This window comes from Anticarsia gemmatalis, chromosome 14 (assembly GCF_050436995.1).
Source record: "Anticarsia gemmatalis isolate Benzon Research Colony breed Stoneville strain chromosome 14, ilAntGemm2 primary, whole genome shotgun sequence".
NCBI lineage: Eukaryota > Metazoa > Arthropoda > Insecta > Lepidoptera > Erebidae > Anticarsia > Anticarsia gemmatalis.
Window position 1 is genome coordinate 4,277,978 of NC_134758.1, and position 15,571 is coordinate 4,293,548.

General features: G+C 32.4%; 1 protein-coding gene across 3 annotated transcripts in view; it reads right to left on the reverse strand.

Moving 5' to 3' along the window:
• Positions 1-14,033, reverse strand: part of LOC142978431 (uncharacterized) — an 88,512-nt gene extending 74,479 nt beyond the window's left edge. For all 3 annotated transcript variants that reach the window (XM_076122887.1, XM_076122886.1, XM_076122885.1), the window contains exon 1: positions 13,829-14,033. In XM_076122887.1, the coding sequence (XP_075979002.1) occupies positions 13,829-13,842 (14 nt within the window). In that variant the 5' untranslated portion in view covers positions 13,843-14,033. The remainder of the gene's footprint in view (positions 1-13,828) is intronic.
• Between the last annotated feature and the right edge of the window lie 1,538 nt (positions 14,034-15,571).

The following is a 15,571-nucleotide window of genomic DNA, read 5'->3' on the forward strand; positions in this document are numbered from 1 at the left end:
TTAAAACCACTCAAGTAGTTTTTTCGTGAAAGAGTAATAGTAATAGTTAACGGTAAGGAAGAGTTACTAAGGTGTTTGCACCCCAGAATCTAGGAAAACGAACAATGACAATGACCTCTCCAGAAAGCACACGGTAAATAAAAATCCAAACGAAAATACTTCTTAATAAATAAATGCATCTATATTTACAAAATTTCTAATTTATAATATTATTAAGATTGATCAGCACCTCTATATACTGGAAACACGTTCAAGCTTCCATTTTAATTTGATGAAATATTGTGTTAAATCAGCTAATTTAAATGTCAACTATTAGTACGAAATCGATACGAAAGTATCTAGTATTCAAAATCGCATTTTGGATATCGACAACCGAATCTCAATGTTTGTAATTTTAATAAAAAATTTTAACAATAACATTTTTGCTTATAATTATAGCATTAGCCGTTATTTTCGTAATTAACAGATGCATCTAATTTATTTTCTTATGTGTAGGACCGGTTCGGTAGCGACTTCGTGAGTTGCAATAATGGGTTCGTGCATTGCAATTAAGTGGGATCTGAATTTGCGCTTTATCATAAAATTGATTCGATAAACGATAATTATTAAGTGTTTTTAAAATTAAGGCTGAGATTACTGATATGAAATAAACATGACTGGGCGTATAAAAAAGAATAAAAGACACATTTGTTAAATTTTTGCAGTCCCTAAGTTTAACTTCAAATTAAATGGTTGTAGAGTAAGAAGTATCGGACGGCAATAAAAAGATATACTTAGATTTTTTTTTGCTAAGTTTCCTGTGCATTTATTATTTTCAAATGTATATAAAATTATTTCGTATCCGTCTATTCTACATTCATCCAAATCTACAATCTCCTGTCATAAAACAGAAACTTTTCCGATCATATCGTAAACCATTACTCACGCGACTCTTTCATTTGTCCACACCAAAGATTCTACAAGATATATTGGAAACGGTTCCAGTTCAAACGGTAAGGAAGAGTTACTAAGGTGTTTGCACCCCAGAATCTAGGAAAACGAACAATGACAATGACCTCTCCAGAAAGCACACGGTAAATAAAAATCCAAACGAAAATACTTCTTAAGGTGAAGGTATAAGGGTGATAAAATAAGATGGGAAGTGTAAAATAAATGTTTGTGTAACACTCAACGTTGCAAGATTGATAGACTAGCCCGTGAATGAACTTAGCAAATATTACACAGCTGATATTTAGCGGGAGATAAATTCGATGGAATCGTTTGTGTCGACACTGTTTGTAAAATATTTGCGCTGTTTTTATTTGCGTGTCGCAATTTGTTTGCGAAAACTATCGAAAATGGTTTGGTTTTTTAATTGTGTACGGTGAAAAAATAGTGTGAAATATTCGGGGTGTGCACAGATTTGAGCGTTGCGAGTTTGTTTTCGATACGTTAGCTTTACAAAACGAACTTTACACTGAACTAACTGTTGTAGTACGTCCTTTGGGAATGTAGTTCGTGAGAGTATCTGGTTAATAGAGACTGTATCTATTTGTGAACAAGTCAACATATTTCCGATTCGCCTCTTTTCTCCATTTTTATTTACATGTTAATTCAAATTCAACACTAAAGTAGGTCAACAACGATTCGCACAAAGTATTAACAAACACTCATGTTTTTACAAATTTCTTTCAGTCAATATTTACACTTTTATAAGGAGTACAAATTCGGTAGCAGCGATAAAAATACTTTCATTTTCATATGACGATTAAAAAATTCTTAGCGCTTATTTATCTATACTAATATTATAAAGCTGAAGAGTTTGTTTGTTTGTTTGTTTGAACGCGCTAATCTCAGGAACTACTGGTCCGATTTGAAAAATTCTTTCAGTGTTAGATAGCCCATTTACCGAGGAAGGTTATAGGCTATATATCATCACGCTACTAGCAATAGGAGCATAGTACCAGTAAAAAATGTTTCGAAAACGGGTAAAATTTTGACCCGTTCTCTCTTATGTGACGCAAGCGAAGTTGCGCGGGTCAGCTAGTTAATTATATTTTTTACCTTTTAGGTACTGCAAAAAATAAAAAAGCATCACTCGTACTACAAAGCAACCCGCTCTCTGATTTGTACAAAACTGCACCTGAATCTATTCTCAAATTACAACTGTACCGACAATTATTGAAATTTTATCCGTGTGACTGAGCTTCCCAGTAACAGTGCGATAAGACATGATTCATTCACATAATCATAACAGCTGATTATTTAAATGTTTATATATTACGTAAAAGGCGAATAATCCTATAATAATAAATTATCTGAGAAATAATGAAGTAGTTACGAACATTATTACTTATCAACATACGTTTAGTCATAATAATGTGATTTGTGAACGTGACCGTTAGTATTTCTATTATCAAACGATATTTATATCCTAGGGATATTCCCACACAAATCGGAAATCCATATTAGAATTTATCTTGAAATGTGTACATTATTATTGGCATTGAATATCGCAACAAACATGTGTTGCGGAAATATTAGAAGCGAAAAGTGCAGTATGCCAAATTGTCAACTTTTTCCGGGAAAATGAGGTGTAATTTTATCGTGACAAGACAATGACAAATTATTAAGAAAATATTTGACCTGATAGTCTGGGTGTTTGCTTTCCGGACCGGAGATGATTTTGTTGTTAGAATATTTTTAGTGTAACCACTTCCTCATACCCGGACCTTGCCCAGCAGTGGAACAGTAAAGGGTTAAAAATTTATATTTTTTGTACAAGCTTAAAGTTGAGTTAGCTTAAAGACATAAACGGTAAAACTGAGAACTTAATATGATGACATGTTCAATGTCTTTGTCTAACATCTTATGATACATAAAGCGGAATTAAATCGATGCCCACTCTTTCAAAGAAAAATAGTCTTAAATGTCACACGAATAATTATATTACAAATACAATTATTTTTGATCGCACAAAAATAGAATTCTTGTGATAATAATTTGGGACAATTTTCGGAAGTCTATATTATGTGACGATGATAAAAATATCGTTATGTGTTCTTTGTTTATTTAAGTCTTGTAGGCGTGTTACCTGTTGTTAATCAGATAGGAAGTATACAGAGAAATAACTCGGTCAAATTCCTCATTATGAGTCAATGAACTCAAATGATTATCGTCACTGATAAGACACTGATTGCAGTAATCACTATGATAGCATTTCCTGAAGAACTAGATTGATTGAGTTTTTGGGGCATACCTACCTCCATAATGTACATGTTAACCTTTTACCAGACTGAACTCCTATTGAGATATCCAGAAATTTCCTTTTCGTGATAACAAAAAGGTGGTTACTATGGACCATTACAGTTGCTACCTTAACTTTTATAAGGAAACTTAATTTAAAACTTTATATATTTTTCGGGTAATTCTAGCTATGATTTTAATAAGTAATCGATGCGACGACGAAGCAAGCGTATCATAATATGTATACATACATCGCTTCGGTGTTTGTCTCTCGAATTTTCAGCAATAAAAAATGAATTTGACAAATTGCATTTCAGAAATAGTACAAAATGTTTTCGTATTACTGTAAATTTTTGTACTCTCAAAATATATCACGCGTGCATTTCTTGACATGAAATTAGTTTCATGTAAGTCGCAGTTTGTCGGCAACTTCTACCGGTTATTTTGAGAAAATACAAACTTTCCTGAACGTTTAAATATTCAATCCATGGATTTCTCTTCAACTGTGCCTCCGTTTTGTTTGTCGGCTTTTCTTACAAAATGTATGTTCCATTGTATTCGGGCCTACACGTAATTGTCGACGGGAACACGATTCCGTATTGTTTACAATTGCATACAAACTTTTGGATAAGATTTCACAACGGTAAAATATCCAATTCAGGAACAGCGCAAAAAAGTCTGTATTTTTCAGTCTTATTTGTCAGTATTTTTTAACCATGTCAGTCAGATACAATTTAAATTCTCGGAGTACTTACTTATAAGTAATGTTTTTAAGTTCTTTAACGTTAGAGGTACATTCGTCATAATCGTTGAACTTAGATAATTAGCGTATAGACTTTTTAAAGGATCTACCAGTGGTCTCAGGAAACAATTCAACATTCCTCGATGACAGGTCGGTTGTCGGTAGTCGATAGTAGAAGAGAATCTAGCTACTGCACTCCGGACAGTGGTCCATTTTAGAGCCAATCTGGATCAGTATTTTTTTTTTCTACATATACACTTTACGATTTCACCTTTTACCTCACGGAGAAGTAATCTATAACCCGCAGATAGAATCGACGTACTAAAACTACTTTTAATTTTACTATTGCAACGAACTCGCACTGAATCTTAATAGCATTTTTCCTTTAACTTTATTAAAAAGCTTATAAATAACTTCTAAAGTAGGTAACCGCAATAAAGCAGTGTTATTTATGCCGTGTATAATCATTTACAACAAAATTGCACGACTCATTAGTTTGTTGAGGTAAATATTTAAAGTAAATCGATTTCAACGAATACTTTAAACCGTTTTCCGCAACAATAATCTTCTTGAAAAAAACCGAGATCTTTTAACCCTAAACGTTGTATGATTCTTAAAATATACTGCCACTGTGCACATTACACATTATAATACATCAATAAACAACTGCCTCTGTGCCGCGCTCGGTGTATGCTGTCGACTGTCGAACAGAAGACTCCGGTTCTAATCTTGGGTCAGGCCAAAAAGTTTTCTGAGTTTTAATGTTAAGAATAACTCAGAGATTGCCCAAAGTTAGAAAGTTGGCGTCATAGTCTTTCGCCTCGGAGATCACTGTCGATCTTGCACCTCTCCTCTCACTAGTCGCTTCAGTCACTGAGCTCTGAGAGTGAAAAAATAGAAGCTATATTTTGAAAGTGAAGCCTGTACCTGTGTATTGTGCAAACACTTAAACGCTGTAAACATAGTCCTGCACTGGCTGGTTTCAACGAAATTTGTCGTCAAGATAACAAATATTTAGATAGGTAATTATACCTATAAATGTTACATGTTTCTCTTTCACTTACTGAAGGCTGACCACCATTTATCATACAACAAGAGTCGTTAACTTACAACCTAGTACCTATCGATACCATATTTACGCTATTACAACATATTCAATTACAAATAAACATTCAATCAAAGTTAGCAATCTATTCAAATGTCGAGACTATATGTATGTATTATAGCTGCTTATATAATGAAAATTGTAAGAATACTTTAAGCACTATTAACGTAATTTTACTTGACGTTAAACACGTTTTCTACAAGATTTATTAGCAAGTGTTTTGAGTACGAGGTGATAATTATGATTACGGTTAATGTGAACAATTTTAATAAATAGTGGTATTTTGTAATTATATAATATTTATTATTATACTTGAGGTAACCCAGGTCAGGTTTTCCATTCAAATATCATTTAATAGATGAATTAATCCCAAGCCTCTAAACAGTTCCTTAATTTGGGAGGCGACTCTTGCCCAGCAGAGGGACGGTACCGTGTAAAAAAAGTAAATTGGCAATCACTTATCAGCTTTTGACCTGTATACATTTTTTATTAAATTGTCATACTTGCATCCGAATAATAATTTATCGGTAATTATACTGCACAACATAATCCAAATTAAATAACGGTTTTTTAAAATAAACTTGATATATTATACTCAAGAATAAATCAGTATCAGTTTAGATTTTTGTCGCCTGATTTAGTAATAACACCTTCTCGCGTGAAAGCAATTAATAATATTCTTCCGATCTTTGATTTATTATATTTTGTAATTGTTATTTATTTTATACAGGTGTGGCCAGTAGCATACTACTGGCCACACCTGTATAAAATAAATACCTTTTTCTAAATTCCTAATTATACATATATAATTGAGGAATTTAGAAAAAGGTTAAGATTTAAGTTAACCTGAGGTGTGGCATTGACGGCGCCTGTGATGCAATGGGTAAAATACGCTACAGTCTCTATGTCATGACGTAATAGCGTCAAAGATTCGATTCGTATTGGAAATAAAATTTATTTTAATAACTACAATCAATGTTTGAATTTATTTATTTATTTAAACTTCTTATACAAAATTTGTATAAAGGCGGACTTAATGCCAAAGGCATTTTCTGCGAGTCTACCTTGGGGACACAGTTACAAGACATTTGTTTGTCCTATTATCTCTTCAATACGGCTATATCGATTTTGATATAAAACACTTTTAGTCTCGGTAATATAAAGCTATTGTAGTAAAGATTACATCTTTCTATTTCCCAAGGTGAATGCGAATACATTAACAAATATTCGAATAGGTATCTAATTGATCGCTCGCACGCATTTGTGAAATTTTAAAATTAACAACACACGCACACAGTATTGTCACGTGTTTAACACATTTCGAAGTAACAGTGAATGAGGTGTAACTGGTTTGAAATTTAGTTTTTAGTAGTGTCTATGGAAATCGAAATGGGAATTCAGGTGGTATAGGTCGAGTCGAGGTTATCTCAACAATTTATTATGAAGATAAAGATATTGTTTGTTTGTATAAACGCTTAAATGTCCGGAACTAGTGACCCATTAACAAAATTATTTGTAAATAGAAAATTCAATTAAATCTCTTAATTACAATAATTGTAATTAAGAGAACTCAAACGTTAAGTAATTTTCTATTTATTAATGAATGAATTCAATTTTATAGGAGCAAGTCTACTATGCTTAATATAAGTATTTACGATCATTATAAACCTGTAAGCCTTTCTGTCAGTCTATGACGCTTTGATCTGAAAATCACTACACCAAGTTTGACGATTTTTACATGGAGTTAGTGAAAATGTTGGTGTTAAATATATTCTGCATTTTATTTCAAAAATCAGCCATTAACCGATTGTAATAGGAACTTGAACGCGGGGTAAGTAAGTAAAGTAAATAATAGGTTCTAGTATAACCTTGCAAGGGAAAGGTACCAATTTTAGTTTGACAGGATTTTACAACCTGCATTCAATTAAAGCATATCTATTAACTCCCACACATCACTTTAGTGTCAGTAGTGGGCGAAGATCTAGTACCGTTTTATTACTTCTACAATGTTAAATACTAAACTGAGGTAAATTATTTGTTTTACTGATATCCGTTTAGAACAAAGTTGCCGCGGGACAAGACCTGTTTTAGGAATTGAAATACATTTGAGCTTAAATAACTACACTTAACTGTAGACCGTAGATGGCAACAGCTGAATGCAATTTTTGCTCTGCATCACCATTGAAACAACAATATAATTATCTTATTTTCGAATAGTATAAACGTCCTATGTCTCTTCGAAACGTTTAAAAAAAAGATTAAAAATATTCCCTGCGTCAGACTCTGCGGTGTCATCGGTAGTGCATCCCACTCATGATTAGAAGTCTCAGGTTCAAGTCCCGACTCAGGAAAGCTACGATTTTTTAGGCCGCCACTTACATGGGACTTACATTGGTTATGGCAAAACCTGGGTGTATTATGTCTCTGTTGACACTTTATGGTATAAAAGGCGTGATTTTGTGTATGTATATAAAAAATACTTTAAACTATCCTATAAATCAATACATTTTACAACTTAAAATGTGTAACGAAAAATCGACACTCCATTTATTGAAAATTCATTCTCATCGTTATAGTTCGTTTAATGTTCAAAATTGATTATGGCAACAAATATAAGCCATAGTCACGTAGGTAACATGAACGATATTGAAAATGTCCCGTAATAACAAAAATAGAGTTTGATACACACTGCCTTATAATGTGTTAAACAAGTGCTCTGTACCTCGATTCTCTACCACTATCGACTACCGACAACCGGCTAGCTATCGAATTTTGACATTTAGCATGTACTGCCAAAAAAGTTTCTACGACGCCCGTCAGAGGCGCTGATCAGATTTTCATACAAAATTTCTCGATGACAGGTCGGTTCTCGGTAGTCGATAGTAATAAAGAATTGAGCTACAGTGCCTCGATTCTCTACTACTATCGGCTACCGACAACCGGCTAGCTATCGAAATTTTGACATTTAGAATGTACTGCCAAAATGTTTCCTACGATGCCCGTCAGAGGCGCTGATCAGATTTTCATACAAAATTTCTCGATGACAGGTCGGTTGTCGGTAGTCGATAGTAGTAGAGAATCGAGTTACAGGTAGCGCGATTCTGTACAGTCGGTACTGTCGAGTATCGAGATTGACATTTAAAATGTACTACAAAAATAGTTTCTACGACACCCGCTAGAGGCGCTGAAACAATTGTCATACAAAATGATTCGATAGCTAGCCGGTTGCCGGAAGTCGATAGCGGTAGAGAATTGCGGTGCTGAAGGCAAGATTAGTGATCGTAAAATTCTTTATAATCAAGTGTTAGTTCATTATAGGACGTATAAGGATCGTTTAATCAACGTTTTAAACCAGCTGCCAGGTGTAAGTGATTCTTTGAAAGTTATGATTAGCTTTCCTAGACAAATCATTACACGGGTTCATAGAATCGGTTATATACGATAATATTACAAAAATAAAAATCGAAAAATTTATTATTCCTTAAAGTGTGAGTATCCTTTTAAAAGAGAATAACATTTGTCAGGACGGATTTTGTTAAAAAAAATCCTGTGAGGTTCTAAAATTCCACGTTAACCAACACAATAGTAGTAGCATGGCAACTTTTGTAAAAAGAACGTTTCAAAAACGAGCTACATTTGTTGATATCTAGAACAACGCTTTAAAATACTTTACATGAGTACAATTCTCGCATCATGTACCAAAAATATTTTATTATTAAACATTTAATTTGGCCCCATAATTCGAATGACATGAGTTTTATTACCAACTGGTCTGGGATTAACTTTATTATTAGACTAGTTACTGCCCGCAACTTCGTCCGCGGAATAAGATTATCCGGGGTAAAAAGTATCGTAAGTGTTAATCTAGGTTATAAGACATCAGTGTACCAAATTTTATTAACCCTAGAAAGATAACCTACGCCTCAGAGGCGCCCGCGTCCGTTTGACATTGCTGTCTCTTTCTAATGAGCGCGCGTATCTACCTGTCCTTTTTAGTTAGCTTTTTAGTTAGTTGTAATATATCGTACGCCTCTAAAGTGCATGGTTATCTTTTGAGGCAGTCAAAATATGGTTATCTTTCTAGGGTTAAAATCCATCAAGTAGTTTTTTCGTGAAGGAGTAACAAATATACGTCGATTGATCCATCACAACAAACTATCGCATTTGTAATATTAGCTGGATACATACTTTTTAATGTGCAAGTGTCAGAGGTATTTAAACTTCAGCAATTTGGCCGTCGTTTAGATTTAAATTGACTATCGTAATTTTTTATTTGCGAAATAATGATTCAGCGTGTCTAGGCGTGTGATGCTACAGAGTAATAAAATGCATATGGGAAACTGGAAGAATTTTGGCGATTGACATCATGGACACATGCGGTACTATATTTTAGGCTGCTGTTTCATTATTACTGCACCAAGTTGACTTGAAGATCATTGACCTGGATTTATTTATTGCAGATTCTTAAAGACAGTCTTTTAAACGAAAGTATAAAAAGTATGAAGAAACTACTCTTCATATACAAATATTTCCGACCAATTTCCATGGCGACCACTTCGACTAAGATAGCATGATAAGAGATACGAAACCATTCTCTAAACGAAGTGTTAGACAAATATTGTAGTTGTTCCGTGACCGTGATCTTCATATTAAAATAAAGTTCGCGTCGGCGTCGCTAGATTCATTCATAGTACGCAACAGTCTATAATAAATAAATACCTACGCTCAGCTGTGCGTGTGTTATTGGAAAAGGGAAGCACTAGCAACAACTATATAAAATTAAATATTTTGTAGGTAAAACAGAAGCTCGATTCTCTTTTACTATCGACTATGGACAACCGGCTAGCTATCGAGAAATTTCGTACAAAAATCTGATCAGTGCCTCAGCGGGCTTCGCAGGAACTATTTTGTCAGTACATTTTTTAATTCAAACTCTCTATACTCGACAGTACAGATCATACAGATTTGCGCTACTGAAGGTTGTTGAGTTGTTAACCGCTGTCGATAAGTCTTGGTGTTTTGTCAGCAGCTTTAATAGAGTCTACACACCAAATCCACCAACCCTCTGACACACGCAAGCGACTTGAAGCCGGCACTTTATTTCAAACGAAAATTTCGGGGACTTGAAAACTAACTTTGAAATAAATTTGGCGACATCCAGTCGTCGGCATTGTCGGCGGATTGGCGTACTAAGTGAATAGGCGTCTTAATACTGGCCATATGGTATAAACTAGAAATAAACCGCGATGTCACACTGAACTCGTAAAGAAGATTGAGACGCCATATTCAAAAGCTGCCAAAGCATTTATCTTGTGTTAAATTGAACTCCTGTCGTTGACCGTCTTGTAGGTCTATTTTTATTATGAACTTTGAGACTTTGATACCTATAATGAAATCACGATTTTTCAATACAATAGTTTCGGATTTTTGTCGAAATATTTTTGCTCTTTGCTTTGTTTCTGTTATATACTTTATCCTCTCTTCGTCCAATTTACACATTCATGGTTACAAACATACTTTATTTTGAATTGATCGTAGCTTTGGTACCAAAAGTGACTAGAACTTACTGATTGCTGACAAATTCGTAGTCGAAAGATTATTCGTTATTGCCATCAAATATTTTTTTGATGCAAAAAAGCATCTGTCAGGATTGACGCCTGTGTTTGAGATTACGGTAAAATTATGTATGATGATCTAATTTTAAAATAACTAGAAGTAATACGTGTCATAGTTACTTTGTATGTAACTAGTTAGTAGGTACGCGTTGTTAATGAGAAGTAATTTATAAATAAATTAACAGTCGTCGTTAAGGAATTCGTCTGGAAAAGCCCTAGTGCATTTTTATTAGCTGTGGGAATAAGAATTTTCCGGGAAATTAGAGTTCAAAGGGAAAAAGACGATAACATTCCATAGCCATAGATTTAGTTAGAAAAATTAAGTTTCATTAAATAAATATGTTGAGTTGCCTTGAACGTGGACATTTAACAATGTAGATGTCTATCGTCAACCTACATTTGAAGCATTTAGAACAGTATTTTAGCAAATGCTGTGTCCAGCAGTATCGTTTTGACGAGCTGTTTACGACAATTCAAGATGTCCCGACGTTGCTAGTAATTACGCGAACAATAAAACGTATGATGCAATAAACTGTGATGCTAAAGCTTTATCTAAAGGAACAATTCAAGACAGAACAAATTACTTTTAGGAGCCAAAACACATAATAGTTAAAGCCGTATTTACGACTCACCAAGTAAGGAAATGCGATTTAAAAACAGTAAAGTCTTATAGCTTTTCGTTTATATCCTTTAAAATTTTGTCGATGAAGAATGTCTATGACCAATAAAAATCAGCTGACTGAAGTACTAAAGAGGCTTACTTAAAGAGCCTTGTCAGCGATTTTCATTATAGGGAACTGATTTTTATTGAAATCAATATGGTAATGCAATTTTCTATACTTTTCTACTGATGTAAGGCCATCGTAGTCGATTGATATGTTTATGTACATACGTCATGTATATCTATCTGTGAAAAACTGATAGCCTTAAATGACGCTTCAAACTTTCAGAGTAAATTGCTACTTATATTTTGATGTAATTTGGTTGGTTCTTCAAAAAGTTTCTAAAAATGTTTTTCAAGAACAATTTTCAAAATCTGTTATTATCAATATTTAGACAATTATATTCAACGTTTCATTTCTAAAAGTACCACCTATTCTAATATCTTCTAAAGTAATAACTAAGTCCAGTTTACGCAGCTACATGCTTCATCCTTAAATTATATTTTGTTGCTAAAATAATATGTTGTTCAAAGCATCTGTGTGTATCGTTCTTGTATAACCTTGCTTCTGCATCATGACACTTCCCGAGATTTTAATGTAAAATAAACACTTTAGCTAGAATGCACTGACATTGGCATTTTCAATAAAAATTTTGGCAGCCGCTGCAACATCGTGTGAAATATCTAGATCGTATTTTGTTCTACGAATAACCTTTCAAGATCGAATTGGTTCCGGGGTTTGATGTAAAAAGTATTTATTTTCAAAGGTAAATAACGACGTTAAAGTTAAGTTCAAAGCATGCTTGTAGTGGTTTGGATTATTTTTGTTCATTGTGGAATCATGGCTTTTAGGTATCTTTACATTGCAATTTTATTCAATTCTACGTACGTTTGCTAATGGTATTAAATCATAAAATGTTAGATTTCAGTATTATACGAATAAACACTTATGTATGGTCCATAAATTTAGTTAACTATTAAACATTTTTAGGAATTGTTACCAAACTTGTTTGACGGATTAATACAACTTTTTTGATGTTTACTATCAAATCGGCTAATAGGTTTCCGCTTTAAGTAATTTTCCAATGAATTATCATTTTTGTCACTTACAAATATATTTAAGTTACATTTTGACCTGCTAAAACAATTGAATGAATTAAAAATCTCACGCAAAAGTTCTATTCGAAATTCCGAAAAGCATCTTTAAAACTTATTTTTATTAATGAAAACTACAAAATTATATAACAATTATTTTGCCATCAAGTAATCATCTAGATACAATCAAATATTTTTATCAATGAGTATCATAGTTACTCACCGGGATTGTGGATAAGGCTTTTATTCCATTTCATCGTGGAGGTTTATTTTGGAACTTAATTTAACATAGTCGAGTATTTACAGATAAGTGATCTGAATTAACATAGCCAGCATTTCAACAATGTCCATTGACAGTAAAGCGAGACACTACAAATAAATTCCTTACTTTATTCATATACAAATGCATTTCAATAAAATTATAGGCAGCATGCGTGTAAAAATATTACACGAACGCATTCGAAATTAGTATTTTATGTAAATATTAATTGCGCTTTGTATCAACCGATATCGATTTTTATTCAATGCAAATTATATGGTTGGATTCGTAATTCATGATATTTTTCATATTGATTGAAATTTACGTATATTATGTATTAATTGTGACTTTAGAATTAATCACCATAAGTATTTTAGATTTGATTGTTTTAATGCTATATTTTTTTATTTAAGGAAAATACGAGGCAGGTTTATATGTATATCGCTTATCTTTAACAGTACCATGTAATTTTTTTTTATAGCCAAAGTAAATCGATCGAAGTTGAGAAACAAAAAAACTATAGTTAAGGGAATAAATTACAATACATGACATAAATAATATTCGTTACATTTTATAAAATATTTTAATGTTATCTATCAATTAAAAAATACTGTAAAATCTTAACATAAACTTTAATTGTAGTCATATTATGTAAACTAAAATTTGACATAACGCGCGAGACACCCTTTTCTTAAATCACTCTTCTTAATAGGCAATTAAGTTAATGTAACTCCTTTGTAATACTTATATGGAGGTTGGCATTATTCTGAATAGTTTCATTACCATACACACGTCATTATCTTTAACTTTACACAATATTGTATAAAGACATTGTTTTTGGAGATATATGGTTTTATACATGCTTGTTTTTAAGCTATATTCATTATATGGAAATCATTATTAATGGTAGCTTGGAATGATTTTTATTTAATATTGTAGGAAAAATAATGAAGATCGCAGAAATTTATACTGTATCTTACGATTTAATGTCGAATAGCTAAATTAATATTTTGGTTAATTTGCCACTTCAACTTACTTGTTTTTTACGAATCAAACTTGCTATGTTTAAAAACTTGATAAATTTTGCCAGAAGAATATATTTAAAATCAAAAAAATAAATACTTACAATACAGATTTCATGTTGAAAAATAAAAAAAAAATCCAATATCACTGAATCGAACACAACACTAAAACAGACACATAACGGCCAGCACTTAATAATAAAAAGAAAAAAAAATATTCACATCACATTTTCATAGAGAACGAATCGATATTCGAATTTATTTAGTTTGCGCGGGAGCGAGCGCATGTATGCGTGCGCGCAACTAATCGGTGACTGGCGCCTATAGTTCGCTGGGTGGCCGATGTTTCGCTGAGCTTATGACTAAGAAGCTACGAGATAAAAAATATATACTATTTTCACGTTTGCTGGTTCAGTATGATAGTATATTTTATTGTGTTATATTGGTACATAAGTTGTTGAGTTTATTATTTTATTTTATCTAGACGTTACTTTTAAAAGTCATTGATAGAGCGCTATACTTTTGCTCGACAACAGAAAAACAAAATACGTTTTAGTTTCAGTTAAATGTGCAAAAATATTGTCTTTTTTTTTAGTTTTCTTAAAACAGTTAGATAATAATAAATTGTAAAAATTTAAAACAGTATTATTAATTGATCATTTCATATATTTTATAATTAATTGACTTTTTTAAAAAAAATAGAACGGTATTAACATTTTTTCATGTTTTTTTGCCTAAATAAAAAATATGTCGGACGAAACCATTTTGCGGTACCCCAAAAGCAAATCTAGGATTGTTTTAAGCACGTGTGTAACCGTCTGTGTCTAACAACACATGTCATTGCTAACGAGAGATCTTTGACAAAGATTTATAATTATTCTGCATTTTATACTCCGAGCCAAGAAATAACACGCTCTGTGTGGTACTAAAAGATAGAAGTGCGAAACATATGGGAAGTTCTCAGAATAATTTAACATTATTGTTTATTTTTTAAATAACTGATGGGAAAAAACTAATTGTATTTTTCTTGAGAAGTGCCAAATTATAAACAATTTTCTAGTTGAGTTAAACAAACAAATTATGACAGACAGTTTAATTAATGTTCTTTTAGCGTTGACCAGACAACCATTATTTAAGTTTTAAATAAAATGTACTTAGCTGATTTAGTATTTACAATAGCGAAATACTTTAAGTGTCTGAAAACCATAATATTTAAAACTTATTATTGTTACAATTTACAGTCTACCTTAATCACAATTCGTGTAGGTCAAGTAGCATAATAGTACACTCTCAACACTAAAAGAATAGTACAGTTATAATCTAAAGTCGGCTTACAAAAAAGTCACATGTAGGTAGTCTAATAAAAATATTAAATGTTAACGGTTAATTTAAAAGAAAACACGCAGTTTTTATATATATACGTCATTCGCGAGACAGTAATTTATTGCAATAGGTGTCAGACTACAAAATAGTTCAGCATAATTCATGAACTATTTTTGCTGAAAAATTAATGTAATTTTCGCGAGTTCTAAATTCATGAATGACAAAGAGCTTCCGCTGACGTTCAGCGAAATCATTAAGTTTTACCAAACATCATAAAGTCGTGGTTTGAGTTTTGAAAATTTTTTATTTTCGGAAACCAATTTCAATTACAGGAAAAACTTAACTAAAAATGCATAAATAAATACATAGAATCACGCCTCTTTTTAGCCACGAAAAACTACACATCCATCCATCTTGTCATATATTAAAACTAGCTGACCCGGAAAACGTTGTTTTGCCATAAAAATTAAATAAAAAAACATTGTCCAGCGGACAAAATTGTGAATCTAAACCATTCTCGGATC